We start from the raw sequence: 19,264 nt of genomic DNA, 5'->3' as shown, positions 1-19,264 counted from the left end.
TTTATTAAAAAAACAACCTCATATGTGAGAGTATCGTCCGCTCATGACATTGGACCGCTTCGACCTTGACAGGGCGTGTCAAAAGCAAGTCTTTCTGACTCTTGACGCATAATCCTGTTCCATATTCAAGGATTATAAACAAGTTTAACAAAATAATTTTGGGATGAAATATTTGGAAAAATAAAGCGACTTCAACCAAAGTGTTTTTCAAGTTTTTCTCGGTGAACTCACCTAAGGGTGTAATGAATGCTGCGTCTCAGGTTTGTGATCCTAAACCACTTTGTGCCTTTAGGAATTTACCTTAACTTGCCGCTAAATATTTGTTGCAAGTTTTTAACTTGCATATCTGTTTCTGACAATTCAATACTTGCTTTGTTCCGTTGTTTTTTTCGGGTTCGTAAACTTTTATCAAGTTGGTGGTGATAATCCGTACATAGCATTGTCCAAACCAAACAGATTTACCTCCCGCATACGCGCCAGAAAATTCTCTGGAAACTGACAAATTACACCGTACTGGTGAAATATTTTCAGAAACATCGTAGAATTCAACAGCACAGCCAGGTTCCGATCTGCTGTGTGGTATTTAATGCAAATTCCCACGTTAAATATTATGATTTGGTTGACAAGCTATCACCGAAATAGCAAGGCAGCCGCAAAGTTCTTTCAAACTGACAGGCGTGTCTAACCGGTAATCCCGGAATAAGACTGATCGTTGTGTTTTAGTTTAAACCTCCACAACGATTTAGGTGATTAAATTCGGAAAGTTGCGGCAATATATTCTCATGTGCAAACACCTTTCTATTTGAATGGTGTAATGACTAACAATTTTAAAGCCGGTGGTGGGATATTAAGTGGCGTTCGTAGCTTTGTCACATTGGTGTTTGTGGTGTGCGGGTTTCCGACTTGTACAAGAACGTGCCGCGGTGATACGTGGAGAGATAAGGTAATCATGTTATCCTGATGAACACAGGAAATGTGTGGCGGAAGTGCGGACGAAGTAATGTCCAAAAGCCAAATATACTTCATCTACATTTTGTTGACTTAGTTTCAAGTTATTTATTGATATTTATATACGTTTGATTGAAATGTAGCTTGTAGAAAGGGGTAGTTGTGGAAGGAGTCGGCCTATACTGAAGAATATCAGGTTGTCATTAAATTTTAAGCTACACAAACACGCAATCCCACGGTATTGTGAATGTCCCATATCACTGCATCCCAAACATTTTGCGTCATAGCTGTGCTTGCTTACAAGTACCAGCAGAGAAAGCTTTTACGTGACTTATTGGCGTAGTTTCTGGCATATATCAGAATGCAAAACGAAATTACATGTCATTTACTCGTAGTGCAGTTTCAAAAGAGCAATGTGATTCACACAACCAAGCTTTAATTTCTTCCCCACGGACAAAATGTTATTTCATGGGTTAAATTTAGATAAACACCACCTTGTTTTTACCGTTATATAGTATCTCATTTTCATGTATGTATACATGAACACAACACCAATTCTCGAACAATTTTATCTTAAAAAGGTTCTTTTGGGAGGACGGCAAGTTCATGGTTACTCATAAGATAATTGCACGACGCTGTATAGCGTCATTGCGGCTAGCAAGAGTTGACGTCATGGACGTTTATGTCCATCCATCCGTTCTCGCGGTCTCTTGTGGAAGTCGCTCAATGTTACGGCAACCAGAGGAAGCCTCGTACGGCCTATGGCTGCCTTCGCCAAGCCTGCGGGCAAGTCTTCTTGGATATTGTCGGGCATTCCCCTGTACTGAACCGTGGGCTTCTTTTATGGAGCTTTGAGAATTTGTCGTCGGAGAAATGCCTTTTCGTCGTTGTTTGCTTCTGTACCGGTTTGTAACACCTCGATCCATTACAAACACGGCTGAAACACGTGTTTACCTGCTGTGTGTTGAAGACGCACGTTTTGTTTGCCTTAATTAAAAAGGTTGCCAGAAAAACATTTCGAAGAAGTTTGGTCAGTAGAAATGTAAGTGTGAGCTCATTCACATCAACGTTCGCTCGTGATTCTTATCACGGGTCGTTATCTGTGTTGTGTTTGTGAATATCAACGGATGTCCCGTTTTGTTTGGAAAAAAATATATGCTCCTTTATACTGACCGTTCTGTGACCTAAAAGAGGAACCGTTTTGTGACCTAAAGAAGAAAGAAGGTTTATCTTCAGCCAATTTCCATAAAAAAACTAACAATAAATGCGTTGATAGTTAGATAATATCCGTGACGATGGGGTTAATTCCTTTCGGTGAAAACGCCACCATTGAGATCTACAGGAATGGATTTAAATACTGTGGTATATGCTATTGCATACTGACGGTCGTTTCTCCCTTTAAGGTGTACAATATATTCCAGAGACATGTGGAAATCAGTACTGGTTAATGTATCGTAATTACATGGTTACTCGGAGAAATGATGCTAGGCTTTGCCACGCCTTGTCCAATACCTGCTGTACTTTTGGCGGTCAAAATTTGCATCACTTGTTTTTTTAATTTTTTTTTTTTAATTTTTACTGATATCTCTTTAAACCAGTGGTTTCTCAACTTTTTGTTTGTACTCGAGGGCCGGTTAAAATCTTTTACTGACCTGTAATTTTATAAAATCTAAATTAAACTTCAACGAACAGAACGTATTTATCAAACGAAAAATTCGTAATCCTAAAGCATGTATTTCGCACCAGAAGAAATCCACTCAATTTGAATAAAAAAAACATATGTTTGGAGACCGGTAAAAAAGTTTAGGAGGTCCGGCGGTTGAATAACACTGTTTTAAACAGTGAACCACAAAATGGCAAACCATGCATTAAGGAAATCATACAACGTATATTCGCAAAAACGCCAAGCAGAAAAAGTCTTCAAAAACTTTTAAAATAAACAATCCTTCAGTCTTGTTCTGTAGAAAATGTAAAGAAGTCAATGCACAATGGGCGTGCCTTTACATCAAGTCGAAATTTGCGCTGACCCCCAACCTTTGCGACCGACCGATATTAGTATTCCGAGATTCGCTGTAGGACCTGTCAATTAAATCCGGGCTAAGCGCTTTCATTTTCAACCTTGCCTCTCACTGGTACGGATAATTACGACGCGTCGATGTTTAATTCGACCTGAGAGCAACTTTAATCAGATTAACGCCACCGGTGAAGAAAAGTCAACCTGCCACACCCGGTAAACGCGGCCGACCAACTCTATCCATTGGTTGTGGTACGTTAAATACTTTTTAATTAGTTAGCCTCTTTTATACTTTTTTGAGGCCAAGCATTGCAAGAACTGGTTGCGTTCTCAAGTCTCGGTGGTGTAGGAATCGTAAATAAGGTGAATGTTAACGAAGCTGATGGAGTTTTTGGGGTGGAAGAATAATTTTCTCTTTTCAGTCGTTGTAACGAATTCAACTTTTTCAAGTTTTCAAGAAACATAAATCAATATCTGAAAGAGGTGCGACACTTGGTGGATAACAAGACTTCACTTCTCGTCTAGGATTCTTTCATCAAGCAATACGTTGGTGTTTCCGCAAGTGATTAAAATAATAAATGATTTTTTTTTCTCCCACTAAATATCTCACTCCATTACGGATGCAGAAATAAATCCTAAAAGAAAAAAAATTTCTCCATAAATTTGTCGTCGTTCTTTTCCACTAGAGGTCGCACAACAATTCGTACATCAAGCAAAACTTGATCGTAATTCGTGACCAGGATAACCCGGTTCGAATCCCCGTGTGGTGAAACAACAAACATGAAATGTTACTTGGTGTTTACCGGTCATCTGCTGAAATTAATCACGATTCCCATTCTCTTTCATGTATGTCATTTACCCCATGGATACTCCCCACTTTCCGAGATCCAATTTTCTAAGTGCTTTACCGCTACCGCGTGCGTCAAAATTTGTAAACGTTTTTCAGAATGGTGCGCTAGAGAGTACGAGCTGTTTTCACACAAGGCTAACGTTTTCCTGCCACCGCGTGCTTTAAAATTTTGTAACGTTTCTCTAATTGATGGCGCCAAAGAGCAAAAGCTGTTTCGTGTTTATGTCACAAAATCAGTTCGCCAGACAGGTTTGTAAAATGCAAGATTTGTCAGGAATTGGTGACAGGGTTGTGCGTACAACTCTAGCAAGTACATTTTTGAGGTGGAGATAACATTTAATCATGAAGTTGTATGATGAAACTTTAGTAATTGCTGGTGTTGGATAGACTGACCGTTTAAAAACTTTATTCGCACGAGCTTTCAAAGCCTAATCTCGCTTCATCAGGTGCTGCAAACGCAGTAACGGCGCGAAAAACAAGAAAGAAATTGAATTATGATCAAACTGAAAGAGTTATTTTGATATTTAAGGCATCAACTCCTTACCAACGAGAAAAACTTATCATAGGGTCAAAGCAGCAATAAATAAAAAATTAAATTTTGGTTTCAGTGTAGAAATCATGAAAAAAATTAATAAATATGCAATGTAACTAAATTTGTCTGTAATACATTTAAGAAACCAAGTTTGGTGAAAAAATTCGAGGAATCTCATGCGTTGCCTATGGCTAATCGTGAGAAAGCGTGTGGTCTGAACGTTTAGTGACAATACCGCAGACTGACATCACGGACAGAGAAAGTTCCTGTGTAAGGATGGTTCTATCTTGAACCACGCTTGTAAAGTCGAGTGCAGGGGAATTGTTTCAGGCCAGTGTGAAACTAAATCGTGAGTGTTTAACTAGTAAGAGGGAAAATGCGAAGGCACTGTATTTTATGGAAAGGTTAAGTCTGTGAGGCCATGACCTTTAAAAAATGGTTCAAAACCTATGGGAAAATCTTTATCCTGATGCAATATACGTGAAGGTTTGCGACGCATTTCTTTTTAATTTGTTAATATATATGAATGACCTGGTTATAATCCAATACCAAATGATTAAAGCTCAAGTTACCACCAAAAATACGCAAACACAAAAACTTCATATTAACGTGAACATTGGCACTTGTACCGTTACTCAGTGCAAAAAAGACAAAGAACAACCCAAATTATCTCAATAAATTCCTCATATTGTTGCGGAATTAGACTGAAATAAGTTAGAATATGAGTTACAAACGAAATGTCTGGACTAGAAATTAATTGAGGCAGTGCAGACTTCGTTCTAAGGATTCATAGATCTTTGCGTTAAACTTCCGAATTCTGTCAATTAGTCCTAGCTGCGCCAGAGTGTATAGCCAGTGTAAAGAATGACGCAGTGGCGACAGGACAATGAGTCGCTAAAATGCGGCAATGAAAAGGTAGAAACGAATAAAACATGTTTTTCTTGTATTCTGTTTCGACGCGCGGTGCTCTTTACTTTGTTTCTCTGAACGAATCCTTTTTTGTGTTGCGAACTCGCCGGGCCAGGACTGCGAGGAGACGGTGGTTCGAGACGTAACAGTTTTGCGACCAAAGTGTTTTCGTCTTGCCGACAAAGCATGTGTAACAGAAGTTAAGATGCTAATCCGTAAAAAACGTATTTAGTTGTGAGATATACTCGATTTTAACCAGTGTTTCCTAATCAGTTATCAATTCCATTCCAAAGTGAGAAAGTTTAAGCATTTTATGGAGAAAATGTGTGGCTATTTTGCGCGCTTGTTTCACACATTTCCCGTACATTTGTGCAGTTATTCCGTACACGAACTTATTTCATATGCAGCTAGCATTTTTCTGTGCGAGTTTTTGCAGCCACCAGACAAGCATTTAGTTATCAGCGGGAAAGCAAATTGCAGGTATTTATATCGGATGCTTTTGTCACAAATGCGTGTGTCCAATAAGTCGAAAGAAGTTAGATGGACGTCAGTTTGACAAATTAACAAATCTTATTGGCCAAGGAAACCCCACCAACAGAGGGTTCCTCGGCAGCGAGTTTGGGGCAGATATTCGTAAACTTATTATGCATAAAAACTAGCCCCTTTCAAACCCTTGACATGATTCATTCGCAGGTTTACCGCCCTATAGAGCGCTTGTACATATGTTGTTACAATCCTAAAGAGTTCCAAAATGCTTGGTCGAAACAGCAAGATATCTGTTATAACCGTCGTTGTGGCCGTGGTCCTGGTGTTCGGATGTTCAGGTATAAAACCTCAATACTTGTCAGTTTTTAACCTTGCGACATTACGGTGACCTAATTTACGCCTTTGTTATACAAGATATTCTGAATTTTCCTGTATTGAGGCCATAAAAACAAGTATTTCTTAATTTTACTCTTCTTGTATTTAAGTGATTTGTCACTTGTGTATGGAGCCGATATGTTGCGTTTTGGGCGGTGGTGAAAATTTATATCAAAACAAATATACTAGTTACTTATTTCTTGACAAAAAAACTGCGAAGAGAAAGAAATAATAAACGGAAACAGCGTCAATTCCGGAAAAAAAGTTTACTAACCCAACCATAAAGAAATTTGTCGTTGTGTGTGTAATTACACCATTAGGAGCGATCCATTGCCAAAATCTTGCTATTTTGTTTTTGGCAAAGTGATAACAGTTTGGCGCCCTGTGTTGATCGCCTCATCGCTATCTGTTGATCACGTAACAGGAATTTTCAATCTTGGCCTTATCGTGGTGTGGTTAACTTCATCGGCGAATACCGACGCATTGAGACTGAAAGCGCATTGCCAATATTTCTACCCAGGCCTGCATATACAACATTACTATACCAGCTTTTAACTTCGAGTGAAGTGCTAAGAAGAAGCAATGCCGTTCATTTGGTTTGTGCTCAGCCTATCTCGGCAATAATTTACCTTTCAAAACCGCCATTACTTCAGCTTATTTTTGCTTTAACTCAGCCATTATCAAGATATCGCGTTGATAAGCATTCCACACGACGAGAAATATTCGACCACCTTATCATTTTCAAGTGCTGAAAGTCAATTACGCCTCTTATCGGTTCGGCAATATATCATTTGAATCGTATTAGAGTGTTACAATTTGTCTGTAAATTTTTGCAAAAAACTTCGCGCGTGAGGTGTCGACAGATTGACGGACAAAACTACCATTGGGTTGCACTTTTCCAGCTCCAAAATAGGGCAGTGGCTGCTATCGTAATGAAATTGGCAGAAGGTTTTTGCTTGATTTCCCTCAAGCCTCAACCTTTTGAACTTTCGGGTCGTCACAATAGCGCAATTTCCCCGCAGTCAGCGTTATAATTTCTCCCAATCAGCGACGGATTACGAAATCCTGTATCAGCAATAACTCAACAACGACCGCATCATCATGGCAACGCCTGAATAAACAAAACCGCCTTCTGCAGTTCCTCGTCAGGCAGTGATCCGGAATCTCGGCGCTTGTTTATTGCGGTCAGGATTGCAAATACCCTGGCGTGAAATTGTGGTTCGACGCCCATGTTTTTGTCCCCTGTGGTGGCCGAAGGTCGAACTTCGTCGCTTCCACCGCATATACGTCCAATCCGAACCGTTAAAGCGAACAATACGGCTGGACTTGCCTTCCGAGTAATGTTTAAATAAGTATTAGGTGTGTTAGATGTAAGTTACCCTGTGGAGATTGTGATGAAATGCGTTTTATGCTGGAGTAAGTTATGCATATTTGCATTGTAACAAGTCGAAAAAGGACACTTTCCAGCTTTACCAATGGTGAAACTTAGCAATTACGATGCGTAACAACAAACAAAGGAACATATATGCAGCGTTGTGTTCGTAAAACACGTCTTATAAAATTATGAAACAAACTTTCATCTTTGCAAAACACGGCGTTGTTGATATAACCACCTGACGAACCGGCCTTTATGGGAGAAAAGTGGGATGATTCATAACACCAAAATCTGAATGGAATTTGAACTTGCCCTTGATTCGTTGGCAATAACAATGCGACACAGTTTACAACAAGGTGTCAGGACCTGACGCGTTCAAACACACTAACTCGCCAACAAGGCGTGAAAAACGATGATGGATGTTGGTCACTCCGACTTTACCGCATCGCTCATGTTGTGGAAGTCACGATACTCATTGCTGAGGCCTGCGGGCTTGTAATGAAGCTGCATCGTAATGGGATTACTTCTAATACTGGTCGGCTTGCTTGGACCTCCGCATGAGAGGAATTTTTCTTGGCCTCATTAGTGCAAACAATACTGGATCCCGCATTGTTCGGGTATTATGGCGGGTGCACTAACGTACACCGCACACATATGATTATGAATATCACGTAACCTCACACATTCAATACATGGTTACCAAACCAACACAGAAATAAGTTGCTTGTGCTACCAGGCATTTTACTGTACATACCTTTGAGCATTTTCATTGAGGAGGGCAGACAAGTAGTTACAGTTAGTTTAATGAATACACTTAAAAATTATTTTATCGTTTTCGTGCGATACACATTTCCTAGATGGGACATGAATGAAAAAGTAGAGACTAAATGACCTACATATCGTCTAATGCTGGACACCCACGATGTACAGACTGTAAATCGTAGACGTTAAATCCTATATAGTTGGCCTCAACACAAGAAGTTTGTTTTCAGCCACTCTTTGTAGGTTGGCAAATATTCGTGCAATGTCTGATGACTTGCCACGTAATGCTGTAAAGTCAAACTGAAATAGGTTATAAAAGTAAATTCATTCCATAGTATCACAAATTCCACAGCAAAATTGGGAGTGTGTTCAGTTTTGATGGTAGTAGGCCTTCAATGTCCATGCTACTGCACACTATTTTGTGGAAGGGTATATCAAATTGAATCGTCTTCAATAATATTTTAACACATTTCGCATTGACAATGATTGTAAATGAATCAAAACGTTTGGTTATAAATTCCAGAGCAGTTTGATGTCAACTAAGTGGCTCGATAGTTTCAACAAACTAACGGGGCCCCGACTAAATATAGCTGGGTGAATCGTATCTGACCCAGGGTCGAACTATCCCCATCCCTGGCTTATACTTTAGACTGAGCCCTGTAATATTTCATATTAAAACGTTTTAATTGTGGTTTGTCTCGATTGGCCTACTTACATTTTGAAATAGGGAGTTTATTTGGGGAAATGGTGTTTCAGCATATTTGTGTAAAGGCCTACGTGCTTGTCATATAACCCCAATACACCAAAACAGCCCCGCTTGTCCCGTAACACAAGTCTAAATAAACATGTATTCCGGCCAATGAAAAGACAACAGACAACCCAAGGCTTTTGTAAAATGTTGTTTACCTCGTGTGTTGTCCAAGCGTTTGCTTAAACTACACAATGGCGAATAACCGCCACACGCAGCTGTGACACAACGCGTTACTACGGTAATTGTCACATCAGTGACATAGCCCGGGTTTGGGCGGGGGACAAAATATTCTATATGGGTTTCAAGAAGGTCGAAACATTTTAGTTTAAAACATCACGAGAAATCCTGCCCGTTGCTCCTTGACCGAAGATATTTTGAAATATCCCAACTTGCGTATCTTTAACTTGGATATTAGTTTGCGAGAGTTTTCTTGCACGAAGACTTTTTTATTTCGTACATTGTTAGTTACCTCAATAACCACTCAGAGCAATGCGCTATAGAAAAGCAATTGCACTCGCGTTTTTTACTTGCCGCATTCGCTCAGTTCGGGGAGTTCCTAGTCCCAGTTGGCATTTTTGCCATTCAGGCGGGCAGTACGTGCACTTGATGTTTTTGCCGAAGTGAGCTGGGTAAAAATATGTCGTACGAATATGTGGGATCACTAATTGGTTCCGGTATACTTGTCAAAACCCAAACTATCCACAGGTTTAATCTAATTTCTATTCTTTTTATTTCAAGTATGTTTCGGAAGCGAAGCGGAACGGAAATTGATCGCCAAAATCCTGGATCGCTACAACCCCATGGTACGACCCGCCACCCACTACCGTGACGTCATCAACGTGACGTTTGCTCTTACGCTACAGCAGATCGTCGACCTGGTGGGTTTCCTCCTAATCTTACTGCGTTGCTGAAAGTTGCTTTTTGCGTGTGTTTAGAGTTTTTTAGCAAAAATAACGGTGTTGTAGCTTAAAAATGCGTAAAAACTTGGGTATAGTTCGTCGGAAGGAGCTGCTGTTAACAAAAAAACTATTCTTCGTGGTGGAACTTCGTGCTATTGTCGTCCAGTATTTTGTGTTGGAAGAAATTGCAATTGTCTTTCTGACACAGGCAAATTAAACCCAAGCATAAACCTTTATTTTGCACTGTCAGGACGAGAAAAACCAGCTTCTGACCACCAGCATGTACATGGGATGGGTGAGCTTATACATGAATGTTGTATAAAAGCGTTTTAAAATCCATGTTGTTGAAGTCCCTTCCAACTTGTTTATATTTCATTCATTATAAGACACTTTTTATTTAAGGCTGTCTGAGCACTAAGACGTTACGTGAGATAAATGCCCAGACTGAAAAGAACTAAAAATCTTTTTTTTCGTCCAGCTTTGTTTCTTGCGTGCCTGAGGGTTTTACCCCTAAAACTGTAGCTATAACAATTGTCATGAATTTATATAGGGTTGGTTTCACGCATTTGTTTAATTTCTTCCATTGATTTTCACTTACAGTAGGTTTGTCAGCAATGAAATAAATTTACAACTTGTGTTTATTCTGACAGTCCTGGAACGACACTTACATGACCTGGAACCCGAGTGAATTTGAGGGAATAAAAAATATCCGACTTCCCGCCAAAAAACTGTGGAAACCCGACATACTGGTTTACAACAGGTTGGCTATTGTTCAGTGCTTGAACGCAATTCCACGAACATTAGAAATATTTAAAATTGCACAATTCGCTTTTATGTTGCTGCATAAGAAGCAGTATTAAAAATGCCGACCAACAATTTAACACATATGTAAAACGCACAATGCACAGGTAACTTTTTCGGTCGCTATTTGTCCCAATGTATGGAGAAATGTGCGTGGCTGAGTTGAACCTACTTTGAATGAAGGTCGTGACCTCATTCCGGGTGAACCAAAATCGTGTTGTGAGCGCCGAACTTATATCGGAATTAATCTAATCCTGGCGAGATCTGGTAACGCTTAAATGCTGATCAACGCGAGTTTAAAGGCTCTCGACTTTGAGTAAATTAAACGTCTGCGCTAAATTATGCAAAGCGACAGTGAACCGTGGCGCAACGCGCCGTTCCCTAGCGAAGCTTAAATCATTGATGGCGCGGCAAACAAGGTCGGCAACCCCTGCAACGGTTTGGCTGGGACAGGAAATTGATTTGGCGAACCTGGGCGAGATGTTCCTCGTGCGGTGTCATTGCCAACGCGCGCGCTGCGTCCTCTCGACGTGGAACGCTGCAGTCGCGGGAGGAGGAACTCGCATTACCCCACCATGCGGTTAACGAAGCCAAAACGTCATGTTTTTTTCATGAAACACTTCTACTCTGTTCGGGAATTTATTGCAAACTGGCAGTACGTTGTATCCCATAAGCGAAGTCCTGAAAACCGCAAAACACTCAACATAAAGTTTCCCAACGTAAACATGCACACGTCCGTGAGTCACGCGCGGCATCAACAGGAAAATGACGTTCCAAGCGTCACAATATTGCGTCTTTTCATATATTATTTACAGCACAATTAAGGTATGAGGCGGTCTTCGAATCGTTGCCCTCCCAGCGCGGAGAACAAAACTACTTTGAAGGGAAAACACGCCGCATGTGGCTGAGCCAACTACCTTCGTAGATTGCTCTCTGCATAAAATATGAGCCGACTGCAACATTAGATCTCATTACAGACAATGAACCGAACTTGTGGTGAAAACGGTACCGGCAAGCAGCGAAAACGATAACGTCGATTTTTTGAATTTTTTATGCCGCATTTTAGGGAAGTTTTTGGAGATATTGTCAACGACTACGTGTGGGCCTGGGGTCGTCTGAAGGTCAAACCTTCTCCTTTCTTCAAGCTATACGATCGCTGGTGTCGTTGTCCGACATACTTCGCACAGGCTCTTTGCGACATAAACAAACTTTTGATCAAAATATTTTGATGTTTTGCCTCTGCCACGTGATCTGATAAGCGGTGTCAACGTTTCCTTTTTTGTTCCCCTGAATGTTTTAGTGTGGTTTACGTTGAAATTGCGGTATCAATAACTGATGAAGTCTCGCTGAATGGCAGACGAAACGTCGTAACAATACAGCACGTAAATTTTATGCCAGAAGAGCAGTACATTTTAAAAAACATTTTTTATTTCGAAAAAGATAAAAATGTGAAAAGTCGCCAAAAACCACAACAGACGATAAAAACTTCTTAATGCGCAGCGCCGTGGACACCTTCGATCAAATGCTGCAGACGAATTTAATCATCCACAGCTCTGGATTGGTCGAATGGCTTCCACCGGGTCTCTTCAAAACCACTTGTGACGTCGATATCCGGTACTTTCCCTTTGACGAGCAAAAATGTATGATCAAGTTTGGCACTTGGACATACCATGGGGGATTGGTAGGTTATCAAAGTGTGTGATTGATTGTTCGTTGGGATAAAAAAAGTTGCGTTCTTTGTGCTCATACTTAGGCTTATATTTTTGTATTTTCTGTTTCGGAAATTCAGTTCTCAAATTTTAATCAACCAAATTTCTTTATTCATCCTTTTTTTAAAAATCCCAGTGCCTCACACGAAACTAACGTAACGTTGAGCAGAAGTAGGAAAACCATTGTTTGCTCATAAAGAAGCAAGGACTAAATTGTTGGGCAGCCAAAAAATCATTTCTGCCCTTATTTCAGGTGGATCTAGTCATGGGAAACGAAGATGCAATTTTGGATGATTATACTGAGAGCGGAGAATGGGATTTGTTGTGTAAGTATTTCCTTCTTGTTTTAAACTGGAAACATGTCGCTTCCTAAGTTTATAAACAGCAGTAAAGCAGCTCATGTGGTGGGCGTTATTCGACGATGCTGCACAGAATAGTGCTTTTTTGCTCTTTTATACAATCTTTCTTTGTGGCCAAACCCCTGGATTTTCCAACCTGGCATAAGGACATATTAATATTGTTTTAATTGGTTAAATATCACACCATTAAGTTTTGTAACCTTGTGATTACATTGTAGAAGTTCAGATAAGCCGTTTTCAGCTTGCTATTCACTTTGTGCTCAACATGATATTTTGTTGTCCACTTTGGAACACTATTTACGTATTTGCTCATAATTCTGAGGATAAAGCGACTGGCCTTTTATGTGACGTCAGTCAGGTCAGCTCCATATAATGATGGAGCTACACCAATCGCATCATTCAAACTGATGATCGCATAAGTTCTTGCCGAAACGTTTTTCAAACATGACAATGTTAATAACAGTATGGGGCAGTTTCTTTATTCTCAGAATTGTTGCCCACTGCAGACAGGGTGTGTACACACTGTTTCGACCTGTAAGGTCTCATCAGTGCAGCTGGTGACCGTGGTACATGCTAGCTGGTAGACTAGCAGGCACACAGGTTTCCACTTTGTGGTACCTTTCGATCAATCGTCGATATGTTCGGTATCAAACTAGGTACCAATCACTGTTTTGGAAAACGTTGACGTGAAACCAGTTTGACGGAACTTTTTGTTTTATTCAAGCCATGAAGGGCAAACGTACGTCGATCGTGTACGAGTGTTGCGATCATCCGTTCGTAGACGTCACCTACACCGTTCATATGAGGCGTCGTACTTTGTTCTACGGTTTCAACTTAATCCTGCCCTGTGTGCTCGTCTGTTCTCTCACAATCCTCGTCTTCTTGCTACCCGCCGACTCCGGCGAGAGAATTACACTCGGTAAGCCCTGGTGGTACGGATTTATTGGTGCTTTTGTAACCGTGTGGTATAGGATTAAACGGAGGGAAGACGGCTGAAAATATGTCGAAACATGATATGTGTAAAACTAAGAGAGGGTTTCACGAAACTTTACTAATGGACTTTTTGTGTGAAGATGGAGTTGAACATAATTCATTAAATTATTAAACGTGCCGTATCAGACTATATATGTGTACAAGCTAAATTCTCTTGTTTGGCACTCTTTTGTGAAAGACTGACTTTTGTAATGTAACGCCTAGCGCTTGTTTTTTTTTGTATCGCATTGTGTTTATTTACACCTGACGAAGCGAGGAAAAATCGCGAAAGCTAATGTACTTTTTACATCACAAAAGTCAGTCTTTTACAAAAGAGTGCCAATCAAGAGAATTTAGCTTGATAATTCATTAAGGGTTCTATATGCTTGCTTGGTAACATAAACTTATACCTGCGGCTGTGGAAATTCACAACTTCGTGTGACTATTAATTGATAGTGTGGTGGTCATAAAGTTTATTTCAGTGTTTTCTATATGGGTAAATCCTAACGGGTGAAGAAAGGACCTTTATTAATTTTTTTTATTTGGTGTATTTGCTTTTTTGAAGGTTTCTCACAATATTTAGTCTTTTTTGATACAAGATTTCTATTAAAGATAACTTACCTGAAAAGGATCAATGTCCACATAACCATAATGTCGAAAAATTTAAAAAAATATTGTTTGTATTTATTTGTTCAACATGGGATAAGCCATATATCCTTTTACCAACTTCATTTACAAACTAAGACACTTTGAGCCAGGAATTTCGCTTCAATACCTCAACATAACCCACAATCATAGCAATTCAAACTATTTTCTGCGCGATCATAGCAATATTTTATTAGTTTTGTTTTAAGGCAAATCCCCCACTCTTTGCAGGTATTACCGTCTTGTTGGCACTGGTCGTCTTCCTCCAGCTGGTCGCTGATAACCTTCCCCCCACTGACGTCATACCACTGCTCGGTATACTGCTTGTGTTCTGATTGGCTCTCACCGGTGTCACATGACACTCATTTTTTTCCTTTTCGATAATGTAATGCGCAAAAATGCGTTGGTTTCGGGTACATAGCTTTAAAACGTGACACCCAGTGCAAAGTCAATTTGGCAACTTAGCTGAGTTACAGTGATCGTGTTGCATGTAACTGGTTTTTGTGGGGTGTGGAATTTTGCATGCGGTGCATGGTGTGCTGTCGTATAACACAATACTAACCTGGTGGACCGGCTCGTTGTACATTGTACGTGTTCCATATACTTCTGTGTTTGTGTTCCAAGCTCTAAACGGTTTAACATTAACGAAGCAATCATGGCCCATTGAACCTACAGCATACAGATCAGGAAAAAATGAATTGTTTTTACTCCTTTCCAACTGAACAGGTATTACTCTGGTTCTGGCCATCGTTGTGTTTATGGTTCCAGTCACGGAGGCCGTCCCCCAATCCCCAGTCGAGTCGCTCGTGTGTAAGAAAAAGTACTTTGAGCAAAGTGGACGAACTGAAGAACTCTTTTACGTTTTCACTAATAACACAAAAGCGATTTTGAAGCAGTAACTTCTCTCTTGAGTCTTCGTCCGCTTTGTTGCATTTAGGATTTTGGGTGAAATTGACTTCGAGCGATGTTTATATTAACAAGATAGGGGTGTCCGAGTTGAAAAGGTGAATCACATATTATATGGATTATCCAAAAGTTACGACTGTTCTTCAACCAAGTTCATGCTACTTGTTTTTTTGTTAAAAATATATGTGCATGGACTGATGATTGTAGTTGCCAGAATTTATTGGTGTTGCTTGCGATAGAAACTAACAGTGCTCTGCAAAGAATACCATTTAACCACTCATATTTAGCCCTAATTTTTTTTAATATGGATCCTGTAATTTCATTTTCTAACACAGCATGGCAGTACACAACCTATATATATATTTGGTGTATTTAGATCTTAACTAACCTGCTTGCTAATGCAGTCGGTGTCCCGTCATGAAGTTTAGTTCTATATTTCGGCGACGCAATAAAACCATCTTCGTCCCCCACAGGCAAATACTTCGCCTGCAGCATCGTCATGGTGACGTCATCGGTCATAGCTACGGTGATTTCCCTAAGTTTCCACCACACGACGGCGGCAAACGCAAATGAAATGCCGTTTTACGTAAGTTTTCTTAGAATAGTCGGACGCGCGCTAGCATTTGACAAACTTGCATAAAGCATTTTCCGTAAGGTTGCACCTGGCTTGGTGCCCAACGGATGACGGTGATTGTAAGTCACCACAAAGTGGAAGTCTTTGCTTGGTCGTTTGGTCAGCAAAGTCGTCTGATAGTCACACCAGCTGCACTGATGAGACCTTTTGGGTCGAAACAGTGGCCATCTGTCTGCAGCTTGTACATAATATAAAGCAGTTTGTATATAAGGTCTCTGTAGTAACGTTAGACAGTCAATTGCCCCTAATGCTAACTGTTTGTTCAGTTACAATTGTTGAGGTTAAATGTTGTCGCAATATTGCATTTCCGAATTTTACCTTGAGGTTTACCCATAAAGATTAAAAACTTCCAAATTCTTATATTGGAAAGCTTAGATGTTTGTGTACGTAGACCGCTCTGGCGCTAAATGGATGGACTAAAAAGTGTGCGTTTCTTTAAATTTTAAATATCATTGTTGGGTTCCGTGATTAAAAACGTTGCGAACGTGCATGTATGCAATCACGTTCTGCGCGGCGTGGATTTTTATAACAACTTTTATTCGTTCAGATTCGCGTAATTTTCATGGAGTTTCTTCCCAAGTATCTTCGCATGAAACGTCCGGGGGAAATCAGTTTCAGGAGGAAATTTCTGGATGGAAGCGACACCGATCTTGTTGGGAATAATGGCAGGAAGATAGATGCAAACGATCAGAGTTGCCCACTTGTTAAAGTGAGTGACCCGAGTAACTTCCATCCACTTTGCAGTTTAATTTTGTGCAAGTAACATCCTTGTCTATAATAATAGTAGTAATATGTGATAAAACCGATGCAAACAACGAGAGTCACAGTGTTCTTCTAGATACAACGTATGCGTTAGTTTTTTAGTTTATTATAAGTAAAAGTGAATCTGGACTTCCCAAACTGTTTTCTTTCGTTAAAAACTTGTCTGAAAGTGGAGGCAACGATTTGATTTCTGTCAGCTGCATGCAAATGTATAGCAGTTGAAATCTTTGCCTGGCTTTGTGGTCGGAGAGAGTCACACAAAGCTGCACTGATGAGACCTTATAGGTCGAAATAGTGGCCATCTGTATGCAGCTCACCGAATATACGTTGCCCTTTACAGTTTCCTGGTTTAGGTTTTCAATTTGTGAAATGTGATACAAGTTAAACCCATAGTAGTCTCATTTTCCAACCTTAAACCGAGTTATTTTAAGGTGGAGGACAACAGGTCTCATCATTCCACCGAAATGACTCGACTCTCAGAGGCAAATCAGTAAGAGATAGGACTTATATAAGACCACACACCACGCTACCCAATTGTTAAAGCATACCGAAAGTAGCAGGGTCAAATAACATGAGACATGACGCATTTAAATGCATTTATATTTTAAGAATCTTTATTTCCTTTGTAACGGATAGCCTTGTAAACCAACTTTAAAGGGAAATGGCGAAGATACTGGATGAGCTGACCTTTATTACCGATCGGATGCATAGCGACGACAAAGACGAGAAATGCGCCCTCGAGTGGAGATTTGCCGCTACTGTGCTGGATAGGTAAAAGTCCCCCAAACCTGCAGTATATGTCAAAGGCAATATTTTTCGAAAATCACATCTGTATTTGACTCTAATGCAGTTCTCCGCAACCTTTTTTCATTGACATTGCACTTATAAACTTTTACAAGTTGGAGGCACACCTTAGTTCAAATTGAAGAGTTTTGACGTCGTATAAATAGACGTATGTGGATGCGGTCTTGGCATAATGTTTGAAAAAATCTTAACGAATTGCGCAACAGTGGCAACGTCATAAGGTGCCAGAATTAGAAGTTTGTTAATATATGCTAAATAAGAATTATCCTTTTGTTTACACTGCGGCACACCTGGCATCGTCCCGTAGCACACCAGTTGTTAAGCACTGGTCTAATGGTTTACTTTACGAAGGTTTAACAGTTTAAATATGGTATGCTACAGCATAGCCTTATGCAGTATGTTTTCACTTTTGCAGGTTTTGCGTTTGGTTTTTCGTCATATATTTCGTCGTTTCCACCATCTTTACCATCTGCCTTGCTCCTGGAATGCTTCTGCCTTATCAAAGCGACTAAACGGACGAACTTGCTGGACAACAATTGACTGACAGCAGACGTGTAGCAAACGCACGCACGTTGTAGGCTACAGATTTACACAAGCTAGTTTGATTTTGAAAATTATTTTGCCACATCGTATGCCTACCTACTTTTTGTGACGTTTTGTACATGATTTTTTTTTATAGTAAACCTTCACCTGAATAAAGTAAGTTTGCCAAGAACACCACAAGTAGAACTGTACCTGATTGCAAAGCGCAAAGTCTAGTTTTTGTCCAAATGTGCCGATGCCTGATTACGTTTTATTTTGCCAACATTGTATATATTCGTTTCTTTCTGTGTATATTGAGTGCCTTTTGGTTTGCCTGTTTCGCTAGTTTTCTTGGGAAACTTACACATTTTTACCAGTGCCTTTAAATAACTTATTGAAAAGTGTGATCCTTTTTTTTGCTCGACGTGTTGATTTTGGTTTGTGGTGTGTTAAAAATGACAGAATTGGTAAAAAAAATATGTTATAAAAATATTTATTTGGATTTAGTAAGATTGGACTAGTGCATTAATACATTGCAGTTACAAACAGAACAGACTATTTTTACACCTACAAAAATATTTAAAGTAGTTTTTAGGTGAAAAATGCGAGATTTGTACACATGAACTAGCTATATATATATGTATATATATATTGGCGCCTTTGGAACGCCAAGATTTGTCAATACCAGTAAAACACAGTGATGAAAGTAAGATGATCTAAAACCCAAACGATAAAATTTACACGAGAACACCCAAAATGTTGTAAAGCACTGGTTGATATTCAGGGTAGATTCCAGGCACATTTGACCGATGTGGCGAAAGTGGGACACACTCTTGAAACGGCTTCCCCACTTTACCATGACGACAAATAAGAAGATCTTTCTCGAACGTTTCGACTTTACTTACACCACTGGCTATAAACGAGTATTGTTTTTTTTTACCATATTACCTGGTGATGATGTTGGCCATAATTTGTCTGCCAAAAACAAAGACATTTTTTGATAAATTATGCTCCATTTTCGATAAATTATTTATCGTTTTCCATTGTCGATTTTCGATAAATTATGCTCCATTGTCTCATAAGCTTTGTGTCTTGTCGGTTTACCCGTTGTCGGGGTATGTCCCCGCTGGGTGACCGTGGGGTACGAATGCGTCTCGGCCTCGCACCCCAAGGGATCCGACTGAGTCTCGATGGCAACTCGGCCTCGTAGGCAACTTGCCTTCTCTATCTCAAGGTTTACTGTTGGAGT

At 39.9% G+C, this 19,264-nt stretch overlaps 1 protein-coding gene across 1 annotated transcript; it reads left to right on the top strand.

Moving 5' to 3' along the window:
* The first annotated feature begins 5,944 nt into the window (after nucleotides 1-5,944).
* On the top strand, nucleotides 5,945-18,485 carry LOC145910807 (neuronal acetylcholine receptor subunit alpha-7-like). The gene is made up of 13 exons (XM_082998014.1): nucleotides 5,945-6,077; nucleotides 9,741-9,880; nucleotides 10,152-10,196; nucleotides 10,552-10,661; nucleotides 12,203-12,383; nucleotides 12,665-12,737; nucleotides 13,495-13,689; nucleotides 14,619-14,702; nucleotides 15,767-15,879; nucleotides 16,475-16,636; nucleotides 17,121-17,179; nucleotides 17,347-17,460; nucleotides 17,909-18,485. The coding sequence occupies exons 1-13, from the start codon at nucleotides 6,005-6,007 to the stop codon at nucleotides 18,003-18,005; spliced, it is 1,446 nt and encodes a 481-aa protein (XP_082854140.1). The 5' UTR covers nucleotides 5,945-6,004; the 3' UTR covers nucleotides 18,006-18,485.
* The last annotated feature ends 779 nt before the right edge of the window (nucleotides 18,486-19,264 follow it).

Source organism: Ascidia mentula, chromosome 8 (genome assembly GCF_947561715.1).
Source record: "Ascidia mentula chromosome 8, kaAscMent1.1, whole genome shotgun sequence".
Classification (NCBI taxonomy): domain Eukaryota; kingdom Metazoa; phylum Chordata; class Ascidiacea; order Phlebobranchia; family Ascidiidae; genus Ascidia; species Ascidia mentula.
Note: the sequence above shows the minus strand (reverse complement) of the source record. Positions and strands in the feature narration are given on the sequence as shown.

What these genes read in the sequence shown, in the direction of transcription:
- LOC145910807 (XM_082998014.1), top strand. Translation starts at nt 6,005, where the DNA reads ATGCTTGGTCGAAACAGCAAGATATCTGTTATAACCGTCGTTGTGGCC. An exon ending in CCAGCATGTACATGGGATGG is followed by an intron (nt 10,197 to 10,551) that starts GTGAGCTTATAC and finishes TTATTCTGACAG; the next exon opens with TCCTGGAACGACACTTACAT. An exon ending in CGGAGAATGGGATTTGTTGT is followed by an intron (nt 12,738 to 13,494) that starts GTAAGTATTTCC and finishes GTTTTATTCAAG; the next exon opens with CCATGAAGGGCAAACGTACG.